This window comes from Carya illinoinensis, chromosome 11 (genome assembly GCF_018687715.1).
Source record: "Carya illinoinensis cultivar Pawnee chromosome 11, C.illinoinensisPawnee_v1, whole genome shotgun sequence".
NCBI classification, from domain to species: Eukaryota; Viridiplantae; Streptophyta; class Magnoliopsida; order Fagales; family Juglandaceae; genus Carya; species Carya illinoinensis.
Window position 1 is genome coordinate 3,400,702 of NC_056762.1, and position 16,236 is coordinate 3,416,937.

Consider the following 16,236-nt stretch of genomic DNA (forward strand, 5'->3'; position numbering starts at 1 on the left):
ACTTAAGCCTTCTTCCAGTTGCCACTATGAGATCCACTACAGCATCTCAATGAATGCTTCCTTCGTTTTTCATCAGCAGCGTCTCGTCCATTTCATTATCATACATTCCATGCAAGCTACCATACAATCGAAGTTAGGAAACAAAAGTTAATATTGAAAAATTATCATGCTCTCCAAAATTGGGGAAAAAAAAAAAACTTACCCCCTAATTGTCGTCCGAGTCTCCATAAGGTTTTCGAAGTTTTGAACCATCAGCCACATTCTGTGTAGTTTTTTTATTTTTATTTTTATTTTTTTTATTTTGTGTAGTTGAGTCTGCACGAAATTGAGTAGTTTGCGAATCCAGATTGAGGTAGGATTGTGTCTTCTTTGAAATAAAATCAGCAAGCTCATCAAGAAGGACCAGTGATAGCTTTAGAAACTATATCCTCTGAAATCTTTAACACTGCTTCATGTAGTTTAAGTGCTTCACAGATCTGTTGTGGAACAGATTGTAAACCCTCAGCAATGACTCCAGTTTTGATATTCGGACATGGATGCTGGACTTGAAGAGAAGTAAGTTGGGTAGAAATACTTACAACAGATTAAGCGTAGGAGTTAACACCTTTGTTGTTGCTCAGTTGCACATCAATCCTGGCCCGTCCAACTGCCCTATTCACATCAATATCATCACTGATTGTTATCACATTACCATCATAATCAGCATACATCAGGGTAAAGTCAGCATTGGAAGGGATATTAAAGAGGCCTTCTACATACAGTCAGGTGTTGCAAGCGGCAGGGAGTCGTCTGACATCATCTCAGAAAAAAGAAAATTAATAATAAAAAAAGAGATCTAAAAGCAAAAGTAATAAAGAATGGAAAGTAGATGGGCAAGCTACAGCTAGGGTAGGTAAATAAAGGTAAGAGGGTGCAGGGATGGATGGATGGATGGATGATGCCATATATGATCGACGGTGCAGAATGCCAGAGGGTGTGGGCACTTGGTACAACTCAGAAAGCAAAGAAAAAAAAAAAGAAAGGCAAAATGCTGAAATACGGAAAAGGAAACCAAAACAGATCATGCTTATTGGAGAGAAATTTCATTTCTTTTACAGGTTCGTCCATCGTCTGATTCATCTCTTCGGATAGTTTCTTTTACAAATTTTATCTGTCGTCCATCATTCCTTCCATCACAAGAAAACCCACTGATCCAGCTATTTACAGAGCTCGTCCGATCTCTGCAGGTATTTTCGTGACCTGAACTCCATGTGGTTCATTTTGCATAAAGCCATAAGCAGCCGCTGAGCTGGTTTTCTTCTTCATGTGAGTATTTTTGTGGATATTTTCTACTGGTTCATCATTGTGGGGGTGTGGGTCATCTTCGCATAAGAAAAACTATGAAGGATTGCTGAAGAAGGATTGTACATAGAAGGATTGCTGAAGAAAAAATCTGAAAAAAAAAAACCAGTATTTTCTACTGGTTCATCTTCGTGGGGGAGTATTTTCGATTGTATGTAGAAGGATTGTTAAAGAAAAACTCTGAAGAAAAATCAGTATTTTCTACTGGTTCATCTTTGTGGGGGTGTGGGTCATCTTTGCTGGGGTCATCTTCATGGTGAGGACTTACGAACATAATGAAAATATAAGCTTCGTAGTCTAAAAACGAAATAACAAAAGGGTTAAAGTTAAAACAGTGCGTTGCAATTTTTGACACATTAGTAAAGCCGTTTGTGCGCCGTTTGCGTTAGGCGACTGCATTTAGAGTTTTTCTTAAATGAATCAAGGATTTTCCCCCTCAAACTAGCCATCCCGGGTCGACCATAAAATTTCACACTCTTCATGGTATCTCCAAATTTAACCTGTAGAGCCACAAGTTCACAACAGGTTACCATTTTTCCTAGCTATTTTAAGATTCCAATATTTGCATTTGAAAGGGAACCTGAATTAAATAGTTGAAATTCTTAGGCGTATTAATAGCAAAAAAGACGCACAAATGCATGAAGTAAATTGTAACGAGCGAGAAAAAGGTATATATCTAATGACTGAAGGAGATCATCTTAATTCTTGTTTTCGTTTATTAATAAATTATTTTATCTGCACAACAATTTGAACAATATTTAAGAAGTGTTTTCGTTAACTCTCTATTTCAATTTTTACCAAAATACGTTAATTTTAAATATGAAATCTTTTATGCCTAACTCATAATTAAAAATTTAAAAACACGTTAATAACATTAATTCCTAACCTTATAGAGTCGAGGTGTTACAATAAATCCAACCCTTAAAACAAAGCTCAGCCCTTTGGTTAAAACGTGAAAGATGAAAACTGGTGTGTTTTGCTTAAGAGAGAGAGACCCCCAATTTTCCCTTCTTTCTTCCTCATCTACACAGCTACCCAGACTTCTCCTTCACCATTCTCTCTGTAACATCCCAATTAAACTCTTTCCTTTGGTTGCTTCACATATATATATATATATATATATATTTTGGGCAAAATTCCACTCCCTTTCATTATTCTCTTCCCCTTTCCCATTTCTCTCTTATTTATTTTCATTATTTCCTTGCTGTGATTTCTGTGTTAAATTTCCTCGATCATTAGCGCTCAACTCAACAAAAACTACCATCTGATCTTGTGCTCTCCTACCGGCTATAAACGGAGTGCATGAGAAAGCATACAACTAACCACACATTCAATTCCCTCTCTCTCGTTTTTTTCCGCCGTTTCAACCACAACACTCAATAAGTCTTATTTTTTTGAGTAATGTTCCATAGAGTCATATTTACGTACTCTCTGTATACTTAATTAATATGATTGACTATATTAATTATTTTAATATTCAAACAATCACATCACTAAAGTGTGTAAAAGAATACTCAAAATGACTTTACATATAATTTTTGTATTTTCCTTTCCTTGATTCTATTTTATTATCCCAGTTACCTAGCACCTTGCCACTGCTTTGCCTACTTGAAACAAAAACACCAATCCTTTCGACAAATCTACACTCTTTCCATCGGAACCCGGCCAGGTAAAACTCCAGTCAGATTATAAGAACAAAATGATCCCTTTAGTAAAGTTGCTATTAAAGAATCATACCGCAGGGGAAGCTAGTGGGAACTTTAAGAAGATAAGAGTTGAGATCTGTGCAATGGACTGCGATGATAATTCTTTTTTCAAGTATATTAAAATATATTAGAAAAATAAAATAAACTTAGCCCAATTAAGTAACAACATGTATACAAAAGGTAACACTGGTTATAAATCAGGAGCTAAAAAGAGAATCATAGAAACTAATCTCATTGAATACAACAAGAAGCCCAAAGGAAGAGAGAAATTCATGAAAACTAATCCATGATAAACACAACAAACCTTCTCATTTTTCCAACCTTCTCTCAGCAACCAAACACAAAACTAAACTAAAAACAGAACAAAAACTAGTAAAAATGCACCTTGATCTCTTCATCATAATCCATTGCTAAGAAACAGCGTCCAGGTGAGACGAAAAGAGGAACTATGACCTCGCAATCCACGAAACGTGAGCCCTGAATACAAAATAAGAAGAAAAGTTCAATGATCATCTGAATTCTAAGCGGTTAAACGACAGAGATCGGACAAAGACAAATGTAGAGGGTTTGCTGAGGATACAGGCACAAATGAGTCAACGACTCTCTCTGTATCTCTGTGTCTCTGAAATGGCTCCAGGCATCTTTCTTAAAGGGAAAATGATTAGGATACCGATAGAGAAATGCTGGTTGCACACGCCGTTGGGGACACGGCGCGTACACGGGTCCCACGTGGACACATTAATAAAACGGTGCGCAGCAGGTCTTCAATACACGTTCATTTTCTCTTCGTAAAATCGGCAGCATTTCTCCCTTCAGATGAGATTAGGGCTTCAGAGTAAGAAGATAGCAACCAGCTCTTCTCCTGCAGGTAAGAACCAAATCATCTCCTTCTCATCTCCTTCTTATCTCTTCTAAAACCGGCATTTCTCTTCGTTTTGAAATTTCTGGGTCAAACCTGCAGCACTCACCTTCGGCAGCCACGTTCGGCCGTTCTCTTGGTTTTAAAATTTCTAGGTCAAAGCTGCAGAACTCACCTTTGGCAGCCACGGAACAGATTCGACACTCACCTTCGGCAGCCACGGAACAGATTTGACACTCACTTTCGGCAACCACGAAGAGAGGTTACTCTTCCCTTGAGTTTTTCACATATTCGAACTCTTTTGAAATAGTTCTCTTATTTTTGTAGTGAATCAGTTACAATAGATTTGGAAATGCCGAATGCCCAAAATATACATGCATAGAAATTGTAACCGATTTTGGAAATTGGAAACCCTAAGCCGAAAATGGAAATGCCCAAATTCCAAATTGGAAACCCTAAGCCGAAAATGGAAATGCCCAAATTGGAAATCTGAAACCCTAAGCCGAAAATGGAAATGCCCAAATTGGAAATCTGAAACCCTAACCCGAAAATGGAAATGCCCAAATTGGAAATCTGAAACCCTAAGCCGAAAATGGAAATGCCCAAATTCCAAATTGGAAACCCTAAGCCGAAAATGGAAATGCCCAAATTGGAAATCTGAAACCCTAAGCCGAAAATGGAAATGCCCAAATTGGAAATCTGAAACCCTAACCCGAAAATGGAAATGCCCAAATTACAATAGTTCTCTTTTCACTCGTTCGTTGTGATGTTCCAGAGAAATACCACTGATTCATTTGAATGTCCTATTTAGTTCATTTTAACTGTTAAGACGGTTAAGAATACTAGGATAGTGAATTTCAGCTAATATATAAGAATTTTATATACGGACCTGATTGACATTGTGAAATAAATAGGACATTCAAATGAATGCCCTTTCAAACTTGTAAACTTGAAACCGAATGACCAAAATGAGCACATATTCATCTATTTTTGACATACATAGGTATGATTACTCTTTTGAGGGGGAGTCATTCCTTTCTCAATCCTTTCTCAATTAATCAGTGTTTCATTCCTTTCTCAATTAATCAGTGTTGTATTTTTGCTGCCCAAATTTTTCTGAAGCTTAGAATTAATATAAGAATATGTCATCATCCACAACGACGTCCTCTACCTCTTTTGGCAAACGAACTCCGGGCCATCCATTATGCTTTTGTGAGATTGAAGCCCAAATGAGATACTCAAATACAAAAAAAAATCCAGGCCGAGCCTTCCTAAGTTGTGCAAAGTACAACAAAGAGGTAACTATATTCATTTTTAGTTAAATTCAATAATATTACATGCATATAACTTTTTTGCAAAAAATCTGTATTCATTCACAGGGAATTCCATATTGTAAGTATTTCAAGTGGGTAGAGGATGATGAATACATGGCATTGGATCGTGAAGAAACTCACAATGAAGTATTAAGTAAGGAGAAAGAGCTGAAGAAACTAATCAACGACTTTGAAAACCTCATTATTGAGTTGCGTAGAAGAGCAGATGAGATAAATTTAGTACTGTCCAATAGAAATGAGGAGTTACTGAGGGAGTTGGTTGCTGTTGTACGTGAAGCTGAAATAAGACGTTCACGCACATTACTCCGTGTGTTTTGGACTTTTGCTTTTGTTGTAGCATATTACTTGATAGTACATAGGTGAATTTCATATCATATTAGTGTTAGAAACCTCTTTTGGCTGCTGTGGTTATGTAATGTTATTTACTACTTAGTTTTAATTTTCAACCATGTAACTAGCAGCTACCTAACAGGACTGGAACCATTGTAATTTTCTCATTTTGTATTGTATTTCCCGTTTCTGAATTGCTTTTGACTTCCTCAATCCGGTCATTTCTTGTTTAAGCAAAGGTTTGCTCTATCATTGCTTGTGTTTTTTCCTTGATGAGTAGGTGAAAACGTGAACATAATACATCCATGGTTTTATCCCATGGATTTTATTTACATAGCAGATGCAACTAGCTTCGCAGCATGCACATGCCTCCATAACATGTGCACCAAAACTGATCGACAGCTTCAATATTGCATTCGTGCTTCGTCAAAATATTATGTACAGCTTAGGACAGCTTCAAAAATTAATGTACACGAACCTCTTTAACTTTGTGTCAATGCCCAGTACGTACACGTAGGAAATCATTGGCCTAGCTTTATTAACTGCTTCATATTTATTTATTGTTAATTAATTCATGTGCCAATCATGCCCAGAGCTTTCATGTATTCATGTGCCAATTCATGTGCCTAGCTTTATTATCCATTGCATTTCCTTGACCAAAAATCTGTGAACTCGATGCATTTGGCACCCAAATTACTAAGCGGTCAAAAGACGTAAAAAAAACTGAACAAACTCAATAATAAAACAGTGCACATGCCTACATAAAGACACGTCAAAAGATTAAAACATCTTTCATCTCCCACCAGCGAAAACATCACAAACAGAGGCAAAGGATTCCTGATTTCTTGGAACGTGCTTGTAATTCTCAATTTGTCCAACTGATTGCCACCAAGGTCCATTTTGGTGGCCGATCCTGCTTATAATCACTAAGCAGAAAATTACCAAAAATTACCTCCATTTACGTAATATCAAAAACATTCCTGCATACACTCATCACTATATAACTCCATAACAAAACTGTTAGTATAAGACTAATTGAAACCTTCCAATTAATTTGCTCCCTAACAAAACACACAAATATATTGCTGCACCATATATTCAACATCAACATCATTTAGTTAGTATCAATAACTTTAAACAAATAAATTCCCAAGCTGTATTGCACTGTCATTAAATACACTCATGCCACAAACTAAATCATTGCTTCGACCCTGTTTCGGCAAGCTGACCAACATCAATAGATGAAATAGAACATTGGAACCGTACCTACAAAAAAATTTCCGTGAAAATGAGTCTTAAGAGAAATAAATTGGATGAAATATAATTACTTTCTCACCCCAATCCGTGGTTGTGACTCATCTACCGCAACCGGTTGTGATCCATCCATCCCAAAGTGCATCTGCAAGGAGTAGCTTATAGATCTTAGTGTAATGTCAATATTAAACTCCGGGCAAAATTTTTGTTATTTCGTACGCTTTCTTGACTGGCGATTATTGATTCTTGGCGCTGGGTTCCACTAATGTCAACAACTGGACTGTCTTCAAGAGGGTGGCTCTGAAACATGACAAACATAATAAGACTCTTCGATTACATACTCTTTCAACAATAACCACACATAACAATAGGTAGGCTTACGAAATTTTGTTACCTCCATCAATCCAACATTGGATATATCTGCCTCTGAAGGGCCAAATAAATTCCTGCACGTGTCAAGCATAGGTGTATCTCCCCCAGCTCTCTAACATACAAATGTTACACAACACGTTGAATCAAGTATGCATTAATAACTAGCTTATTACCGCCATTAATAACCACACATATTAAGTTAACTAGCTTATAGAATTACCTGTTTACGTTTTTTCTTGACTGTTGCATTGTTCGCTTTCGATTTAACTTTCCGCATCTCTTTTTCCATAACTGATGCTCTCCTCAGAGATGGTGGTCTGCCTTTCCCTCTTACTACTAGCGGACTGAGTACTTTCTGTGAACCCACACATGTTTCTGTCTCCGGTATCGAAGGAATAACATTGGAACCCGTGCATGTTCTAGATGGAGCTTCTTGGTTCTCACTATATAACGTAATCATTGCATGCAACTTCTGTAATGCATCCTCAGTATGTTTTTTTGAACCAGCTGCGTGAGTAATCATCTTATAACAGATATTCAATAGAGTAGAATATCTGTTAGCATCTGCTCGCTGACCCCCTGCATCATAGCTGCAGTCGATTAACGTGTACCTCCTCCTAATGTCCTTCCTCCATCTATCCAAAATATACTGATTCGGCAAAACTTTCAAACCATTGCATTTAAATACAGCCAATATATGCCTGCACAATATACCCCTCATCTGAAATAGCCCACATGAACACTTCATGGTGGTATCCACATCACTAAAGTCCACTGAATATCTGACAGTCTTTGTGAATTCTTCCACATGAACCTCATCCTCTACAAGGTACGTCTTTACACCACCATCTCTCTTAAGCAACTCTGGAGACAAATCTATAAGACATTGAAGTTCTCGCTGAACTTCCCTGAATTTTGCATTCGTGTAACATTCTTGAAACTTCTTTTCAATCGGAGATCTAGATATACAGGGAATGGTGACGCTGAAGGAGTGAAAGTCAGAGGTATTTTCATTCTCAATCTTTTTCTTCAATGCGTTGTCAAACTGATCGACAAACTCTTTCAATTTTGTCTTAGCGTGAACATAACAATCAAAAAAAGCATTCATGCTCTCGCTCCGCTGCGTTGTACTCATCCCCGCCCAAAATGTATCTTTCAAGAATGCCGGTACCCAATGCGCACGCTCAGTGTATAAAGTTTGCAGCCAAGCATTCTCCTCCAAGTTGTAAGTGGTGATTAACTCCGCCCAAGAGCTTTCAAATTCCTCAACATTTTGGGAATCATACACAGATTTCATCAAGGCACTCTTCATCCCACTTTTATAGGCAGAATAGGAGGAAAGCTTCTCAGGAACTTTTTTCAGTATATGCCACAAACAAAATCGATGTCGACTTTTTGGGAAAACAATAGCAATAGCATTCTTCATTGCTCTGTCCTGATCTGTGATAATAGCTCTAGGAGCTATACCATCCATACACTGTAACCAAGTCTTGAATAACCACACAAACGTTGCCGTATCCTCACTGGATATCAATCCTGCTCCCAAAAGAATTGACTGGCCATGGTGGTTTACACCAACAAATGGTGCAAAAGGCATCCCATATCTGTTCGTCAGATATGTGGTGTCGAATGTAACCACGTCACCGAAATCTTCATAGGCTGCCCTACTACGAGGGTCTGCCCAGAAGACATTCTTCAACCTCCCTTCGTCATCTAGATCCATCGACGCGAAGAACCCAGGATTCTTGTATTGCATCCGTAAAAAATATTCCTGAAGCGCTCCAGCACCACCAGCGCCAAGCCTTAGATGTCTTGCCTTATCGATGTAATTCCGACAATCCTTTTCCAAAAACGGGAGGTTTTCGAAACCTCCCGTGCCAACGACAAGAGATCCGAAACTCTTATTCATTCGGATACCAGCCAGATCATTTGTATCTAAGACTCTTTTTACGGAATCACTAACTTCTCGATTACATCGAAAGAATCGGGCTTTTTTTGGACTGAGGCCGTGGTTATGAATGTTATTAACCGTTGTCAACTGAAACTTTCCGTCTACTTTTAAGACATTAATCTTCGTCTTACACTCCGTCTTTCCTGTCGGACGTGGCCTGGCGACATTCAACGTCCTATTACGGGCCTTTCCACCCCGGGCACAACCGAGGGTGGCATATTTGACAGTCCCATCATCACCCTTCTCAGTCCTTCTTGTCATCACCCCAAACCCAATACTCTTAGCATACTGCTTATAATAAGTCATTACTTCTTCAAAAGAATTAAACTCCATCTTCGACTTGGGCTCTAAAATCGTGTCACCACCAATTTCATTATCTAACTGAGATGTCTCGCCAATTTCATCCTCAGTTTCCATAGAATCTGGTCTATCACAATTGGGTTCTTCAACTCTAGCGGAGGTAGATGGGAACTCAGTTTCCCTACAATTGGGTGTTTCTGCTACATCACCCCTTTCGCTCGCGGCAGATCCAGTAGTCATAACAGGCGTTGGGTAACCATCATTGCCCTAGCAGAACCACAAAAATATTTAAAACACATGAAAATAATCTTAAAAGGATAACCTTGAATTTACAAAAATTCAATAATACAATTGTATCACCTCTTGAATTCCACATGGATATTGGTAGCCATCTGGGTGTTGCATTAGGGCTGGTGACCACGTAGGAAATTCTCCATAGAAACCGTGCATGTGCATGTAATTTCTGAAGCTTAGAGAGGTTGATGGTATGCCCTGCACATGTTATTACAATGTGTTATTCATGTGGAAATCCATGGATATCAAGCCAACATAGTCCAACAAACTTTTATAAAATATAACACACCGTGGTTGGGCGATTTGGGCTAGATGGTATTAGCCGAGATGAATGTTCTTCCCCTTTTTCCATTATGAGAAGATATGAACTGTATAATTCAACAAAAGTATATAAACCTTGCCTTACAAGTACTACCTCTTGAAGGAAAACTCTAAAATAAACACAACTGAACTATAGAAGGGCAAATTAGTCATACTTAAAAGCACACAAATAATACCAATTAATTGATCTACTCCCACAAAAGTAATAAAATTTTGCTAATAAATGGTGTCACGTTGGCCACGTAAATCTTGGAGAGAAATAGAGAAACCAAGGGAATCTTTCAGGAGTACAAATGGCACAAAGTGGAATTAGCATGAACCAAAACATGATGAGCGGCCTTGGGCCATCAGTTGTTTCTTCTGGAACTGGAACCATGATTCCTACTCCAGGGATGCCTCAACAAGCACAATCAGGGATTTTCTTCAACAAACACTATCATCAATAAACCAAAAGACCAACAGGAAAAAAAAAGGGAATCTAAAATAAGAAGATAATAGACCTTCATGTTTTCACGCAGCAGCTTATACACACAAAGACAAAAGCTTGAGTACGTTTATACATTCAAAAGCGTTTATACGGATGGGGAAAGGAAATGCCGATCTTGAGAGGAGGAGGAACAAATCTGATGGAAGACCCAACATTCAAAAGCGTTTATACACACATTTCATCTGGGATTTGAAGAAAGAAATAAGAAGAGGAAGAATAAACACTACCTAATAAACACTACCTGCACAATGTAGTGGCTTCGGATTCGACGCCGACCGGAGTGTGGTTGCTGGGCAGGAGAACTGGATTCGACGCCGACCGGAGTGTGGTTGCTGGGCAGGAGAACGTGGTTTGTTCGGAATCGTTTTCTACCGAGTTGGGTGTAGAAATGGGTTTCACCTCTTGCCGCTGAAATGCTGAAATGGGTTTCGTTCAAACGCTGTTTGAAATGGGTTTCCGCTTCTGGTTAATCGACTTCTGTTTTTTTTTTTTTTTTTTTTTTTTTTTTTTTAATATATCAGCTGACGTGGCATAATGCCACGTCAGCGATTCCGCAACAGGTACCCAACGCCGGGTACCTGTAGCAGTACTCCTACCGATAATGGGTCCGACAGAAAAAAATAAAATATAAAGTTTACGGTTATAATCAAGATTAATCTTCTCAATAACCCATTTTCTTCATGATTATTCTCACCTGTAAAACTCACCGACAAAACTCAATGATTGTGTTACTTTTTTATTTTTTTCTTTTTCTTTTTAAGTCAACGCTATTATGTAGACCAGTGTTTATCTCCGAGCACGCCTCCCCTTCTAAATTTTTTAAATATATTTAAATATTTTAAAAAAATATACTAATATATTTAAAATCACTTTCTTAATTATTAAATAAATAAAAAATAAAAAATTTTGACCAGCAGTACACTATAATAGTCAACTATGGGTAACATACCAACTTTATTATTTTTTTATTTAATGGTTAAAGAATTATTTTTTAATGAATCGGTAATTTTTTTGTACTTTTTAAAAATGTTTAATGTGTTTAAAAAATGTTTGAAAAAATAAAAAGAAAAAAAAATTGCCATTCGGTAAGGATTCTAGGTGAGAATCCACTGTACGTGTAGCATCAGCCTTTCTTTAGGTTACTTAGATAGAGAAACATTATCGGTAAAGTTAACCGATTGTGTAATTGCAATTGTTGGTACAAGAGCAGTGCTAGCACGCACAAGATTGGTAATTTTTTTTAATTCATTTTTTTATACCTTTAAATAATTTTTTAAAAAAATTTACAATATTATTAAAAAATACTTCTTTAATTTCTAAATAAATAAATAAATAATTATCAGGATCCAACTGTCGATGAGAGTAGCATTTTTCTTACAAGAAATGATAAATAAATGGCCAAAAAAATTGTTTGGTTTGCAAGATGGTTTAATTCATCTTATCTAATCTCATTTCAATATTTAAATATCAAAAATATTTTCTAATTTCAATAACGTTTTTATCTAATTATTACATACAATACCGCTATGGACAAGAGAGTTCACGCAAGAAGTTATGCACACCTGCCACGTCAGTTCTAATTAAAAAAAATATCGGAAGAAGCAAAACATTTTCACTCCATTCGTCTGTTCTGAATCTTCTAATTCCATTTGTCTCCCTTTCGCAACTAGTGATTTTGACCCACTTTCACACCGAGACCCATGTCGTTCCTCAGTTGTACTGCTCTCCCTCGCCACCCACCCTGTCGCCATCAAATTTTTTGGAGAGAACCTCCATCTCAGCCAGTCATCTAGGCGTCATCTCTGCTAGTTGATGTCGGCACCATCTCTGCCAAATGTAAACACTTCACCTCCTCGAGTTGTCAGCATCATCTATGGTAAGTAGGTCCATTCCTCCCATTTTCATTGAAGTCCAGAAAGTACTTTATAGTTGTCTTAAAACTTCATAGATTAATGTTCTGATATGAACAATTATCCTTTGGATTCATGTCAAATGGATGCCTTTCAAAAAATGATATATAGCATGCTTGAGTTTATTGATGATGTTGATTCATGTTACAAGGATCTGGTTTTTTTTATCTCCATCTTTCACTTGGTGATGTTGTCATATTTTTTTTTTCTAAAAGATGTCTTCACTTCAGTAGTAGTTTCAAATGAAAGTAGGTACATATTTAGTGGTGGCTACATCGGGTCACAGGACAGAAGAGATGAAGGAGGGAGATGGAATATAGAGTAAGAATGAAGGAGGGAATTGGGGGAATCGAGAGCAAAACACGAAATGCACCGTTTAGGAAATCCACATGAAATGAACCATATCATTTTCCACATGGGATTCGTTGGGTCTTTGTGTGCATCTTTGTGCGCCAAGTTGCCTATAACAAGAGTTTTTCCATTACGTTGGGAGAGATGGAGATGACAATAGGGTGGGTGGCGGAGGAGTGCAACATAACCAAGGAACGATATGGCTCTTGGAGTGAAAGCGGGTCGGTATCATTGGTTGCGAAAGGGAGACAAAAAGAATCAAAAGATTCCAAACAGACGAACGGAATGAAAGTGTTTTGCTTCTTCCGATATTTTTTTTTATTAGAACTAATGTGGAATGTGTGTGCAATTTCATGCATGAACTTGATTGTCTCTAGCGGTATTATTACATAATATTTATAACTTTATCAAACTTTTAAACAAAGCACAAAATATAATTTAACTTTTTCTAATTTTAAAACAAAAATTATATTAAAAAATTATATTCCAACAATATTTTAACTTTACAATATTTTTATTCAACTTTTTCTCTCTCATTTCTCAAATCTCTATAAAATATATTACTTCAAATAATTTTATTACTATTCACAAAGGATATTGCTACATCCACTTTTCTCTCTCATTTTCCAAATCTCCATAAAATATCTTACTTCAAATAATTTTATTACTATTTACAAAGGGTACTGCTACATCCCCGAGGGATGTAGCCCAAGTACCAACTAAAGAAGGCAAAAAAAAAAAAAAATTTATTTTATTTTTTATTTTTTTCATTCATTTTTTTATATTTTTAAATATATATATTTTTTAAAAAATTCACAATATCACTAAAAAACATTTACTTAATTACTAAGTAAAAACCAAAAAAAAAAACAAAAAACAAAAAATCTTTCCGGACACAATTTGAGTCCCGAATTTGGAACCCAAAATATTTATCATTTACAAATCAATTCACTATTATTTTACAAAATTTTCATCTTGTATAATATTAACTCAACGTCCAGAAGAGGACTCACCTACTTCATGTGTTTATTTAGCTCTTATATTCACTAATTTTTAGGAGATGCTTGAAAAATAAGATAAGATTTAAAATATGTGAATGATAATAAAATGATTTGAGTTAATATGTTTTATTAGATTTTGATGAACACGAGAATAAAGAAATCTTGAATAAAAATATTTTAAAATTAAAATTTTGTTAAAATAAAATTATTTAATATAATTTTTATTTAAAAATTTAAAAAAATAGTATTAGTTTTTGTGTTTTATCTGTAAATTTAAAAATTTTGTAATGATTAAAATTTGTGATTATGTTTGGTAAGAACATTATGAGAAATTTTAAAACGAGATGATGAGATTAGTTTTCTAAATAACTCCTTAATCTTGTATCCAGCAAGTCTTCAAAGGAGATGCTAAAGTAATTTTAGATAATTTGAATTGGTCTATAAATAATAATATTTTGTAGATTTTAATTTTTTTAGATTGAGATAAGTTTAAATTTTTTAATTGAAATATATGAAATAGGTTGAGATGAGTTAAACTTTTGTACGGGACGTTAAAAAAGTAATAGGTTATCAATGATTAGCTAGAGATGAATTGAATTGGATTTATATTCTAAATATAATCATATAAATAGATTAAGATATATATTTGAATATATAAAATATATGAAAATAGATTTAACTTTTCAAAACAAGATTTAAAAATGTAACAAATTTCATCATTAATTAATTTAAAATAAATTAAAGTGAACCTGACATCCTTATGTACCTTCAATCTTTACGAGCATCTTCACAAATCACAATCTTGGCTTTTCCACCGAAAGAAATCTTCATGATTCTTTCCCTTCCCCGGATCATGCTAGAGGGACCGATTCCGATCCAACCGGTTCCTTGATTTCATTTTTTTTTTAATTTTTCTTTGATTCATTCTTTTAATACTTTTAATTTTCTTTTAAAAAAATAAACTCAATAATATTTCATTATTTAATCGCTAGGAGTTTTTTTAAAAAATAAAAAATAAAAGCACTCACAAGTCACACCAACAAATTCTCTAAAATAAATAGGAAAAAGCAAGACACGGGCTCCAATGATTCTTTCCACGGCAGCTAGAATTCGACCATAAGCCTATAATTTTTAACATGTTAAGTTACTGTTTAGTTATTGAAAATTTTTATTTTAAATATAAAATTTTTATCTTATTACTATAATTTTTTTAAATTTTTATATAAAATATAATAAATAAATTAACTTTTTCTTAATTTTTTTTAAATCTCAAAATAATAATAATATTAAAATATAATATTTTAATATTTAATCTTAAAACTCAAAATTTTCATCTAAGAATTTTCAGTGACAAAGTAAAACCCCCAAGGCGTCTCAAACAAGATTTTGTAAATTTTTGATTTGGTTCGGTCGGTTCGACAATAGAGAATTTTAAAATAAGAATTTTAAATTTTAAAAAAAATTGTTTTAAAATTTGAAAAAATTAAATTATTTATTATATTTTATATAAAAATTTGAGAAAATTATAATGATAAAATGAGAATTTTAAATTTAAGATAAATATTTTCAAATGCTAAACCGAATCTTAAAGAAATAATTTGATTGTTGGTGTTTATTCAATTTTAAAAATTAGAGACTAAAAGCTGAATAGAAATATATGTTAAAATAAATATTATATTAAAATATTTTAAAGTGATTAGATAAAGTTAAAGTATTTTTAATTTTAAAATATATAAAAGTTATATTGATTCTTATGTTTTATTTTAAAATTTGTAAAAATTATATCCAGTTTTGTGTTTGAGTAATAATTAAATAACTGTTTGATGAAAATTTTAAATATTTGAAATTTTAAATATTTTATATTGGAGTTATAGTTGAAAATAAAATTACAAAATATTTTGAGAATTCTATAGTTACCCAAACATGTCCTAAGTAAAATGATTTGTACAGTTTTAAGATTTTTAATTTCTGTGTACTCTATTTGAAAAGAGTAAACAAATATGAGACTCATAAAAAATCTCACATTTTAATAATAGATTTCAATATTTTTTAAATTGAGTGTATAGAGCTAACACATCTTAAGACAATATCTAGCAGAATTTTAACTATTATATTCAACTGCTCTCAAATTTGTTAAAAATAAGATTAGATTTTATAATTATCGTTATATTAGTCAAAAATTAATCATTTTATATAGATGACGAACTACACTACGATTATAATTTTGGATTAGCATTACAAGGCAAGCAGATAAAGCCATTTTCTTGAAAACCCTTTTTATGTACCAAATTGTGATGTTAAATATGTAAAGCATGATAAATTAGTTATGTAGTGTATTTCATTCATTATGCCATGTCATATTATAGTTTTATTATTTTATGTTAGCTATGTTATTTACGTTGAAACATGCTGGTCATACGTCATA

The 16,236-nt window shown here is 34.4% G+C and overlaps 2 protein-coding genes and 1 long non-coding RNA gene across 3 annotated transcripts; 1 reads left to right on the forward strand and 2 right to left on the reverse strand.

The window, feature by feature from the left end:
* Nucleotides 1-270: 270 nt before the first annotated feature.
* LOC122281524 lies at nucleotides 271-3,703 on the reverse strand. The gene is made up of 4 exons (XR_006230244.1): nucleotides 3,628-3,703; nucleotides 3,432-3,524; nucleotides 579-651; nucleotides 271-476 (listed from the first exon to the last, which is right to left on the reverse strand). It is a non-coding gene; the product is annotated as an uncharacterized LOC122281524 (long non-coding RNA).
* Nucleotides 3,704-4,131: 428 nt separating this feature from the next.
* On the forward strand, nucleotides 4,132-5,764 carry LOC122281523. Its single transcript, XM_043093068.1, has 2 exons — nucleotides 4,132-5,204; nucleotides 5,286-5,764. The coding sequence occupies exons 1-2, from the start codon at nucleotides 5,049-5,051 to the stop codon at nucleotides 5,601-5,603; spliced, it is 474 nt and encodes a 157-aa protein (XP_042949002.1). The 5' UTR covers nucleotides 4,132-5,048; the 3' UTR covers nucleotides 5,604-5,764.
* Nucleotides 5,765-6,767: 1,003 nt separating this feature from the next.
* LOC122281365 (protein FAR1-RELATED SEQUENCE 5-like) lies at nucleotides 6,768-10,093 on the reverse strand. Its single transcript, XM_043092778.1, has 7 exons — nucleotides 10,031-10,093; nucleotides 9,808-9,939; nucleotides 7,417-9,714; nucleotides 7,219-7,308; nucleotides 7,044-7,124; nucleotides 6,907-6,969; nucleotides 6,768-6,836 (listed from the first exon to the last, which is right to left on the reverse strand). Exons 1-7 carry the CDS (start codon nucleotides 10,091-10,093, stop codon nucleotides 6,768-6,770), a joined length of 2,796 nt encoding a protein of 931 aa, XP_042948712.1.
* Between the last annotated feature and the right edge of the window lie 6,143 nt (nucleotides 10,094-16,236).

What these genes read in the sequence shown, in the direction of transcription:
- LOC122281523 (XM_043093068.1), top strand. Translation starts at nt 5,049, where the DNA reads ATGTCATCATCCACAACGACGTCCTCTACCTCTTTTGGCAAACGAACT. An exon ending in GTGCAAAGTACAACAAAGAG is followed by an intron (nt 5,205 to 5,285) that starts GTAACTATATTC and finishes ATTCATTCACAG; the next exon opens with GGAATTCCATATTGTAAGTA.
- LOC122281365 (XM_043092778.1), bottom strand. Translation starts at nt 10,093, where the DNA reads ATGGAAAAAGGGGAAGAACATTCATCTCGGCTAATACCATCTAGCCCA. An exon ending in GCCCAAATCGCCCAACCACG is followed by an intron (nt 9,940 to 10,030) that starts GTGTGTTATATT and finishes TAACATGTGCAG; the next exon opens with GGCATACCATCAACCTCTCT. An exon ending in CCAATGTTGGATTGATGGAG is followed by an intron (nt 7,125 to 7,218) that starts GTAACAAAATTT and finishes GTCATGTTTCAG; the next exon opens with AGCCACCCTCTTGAAGACAG.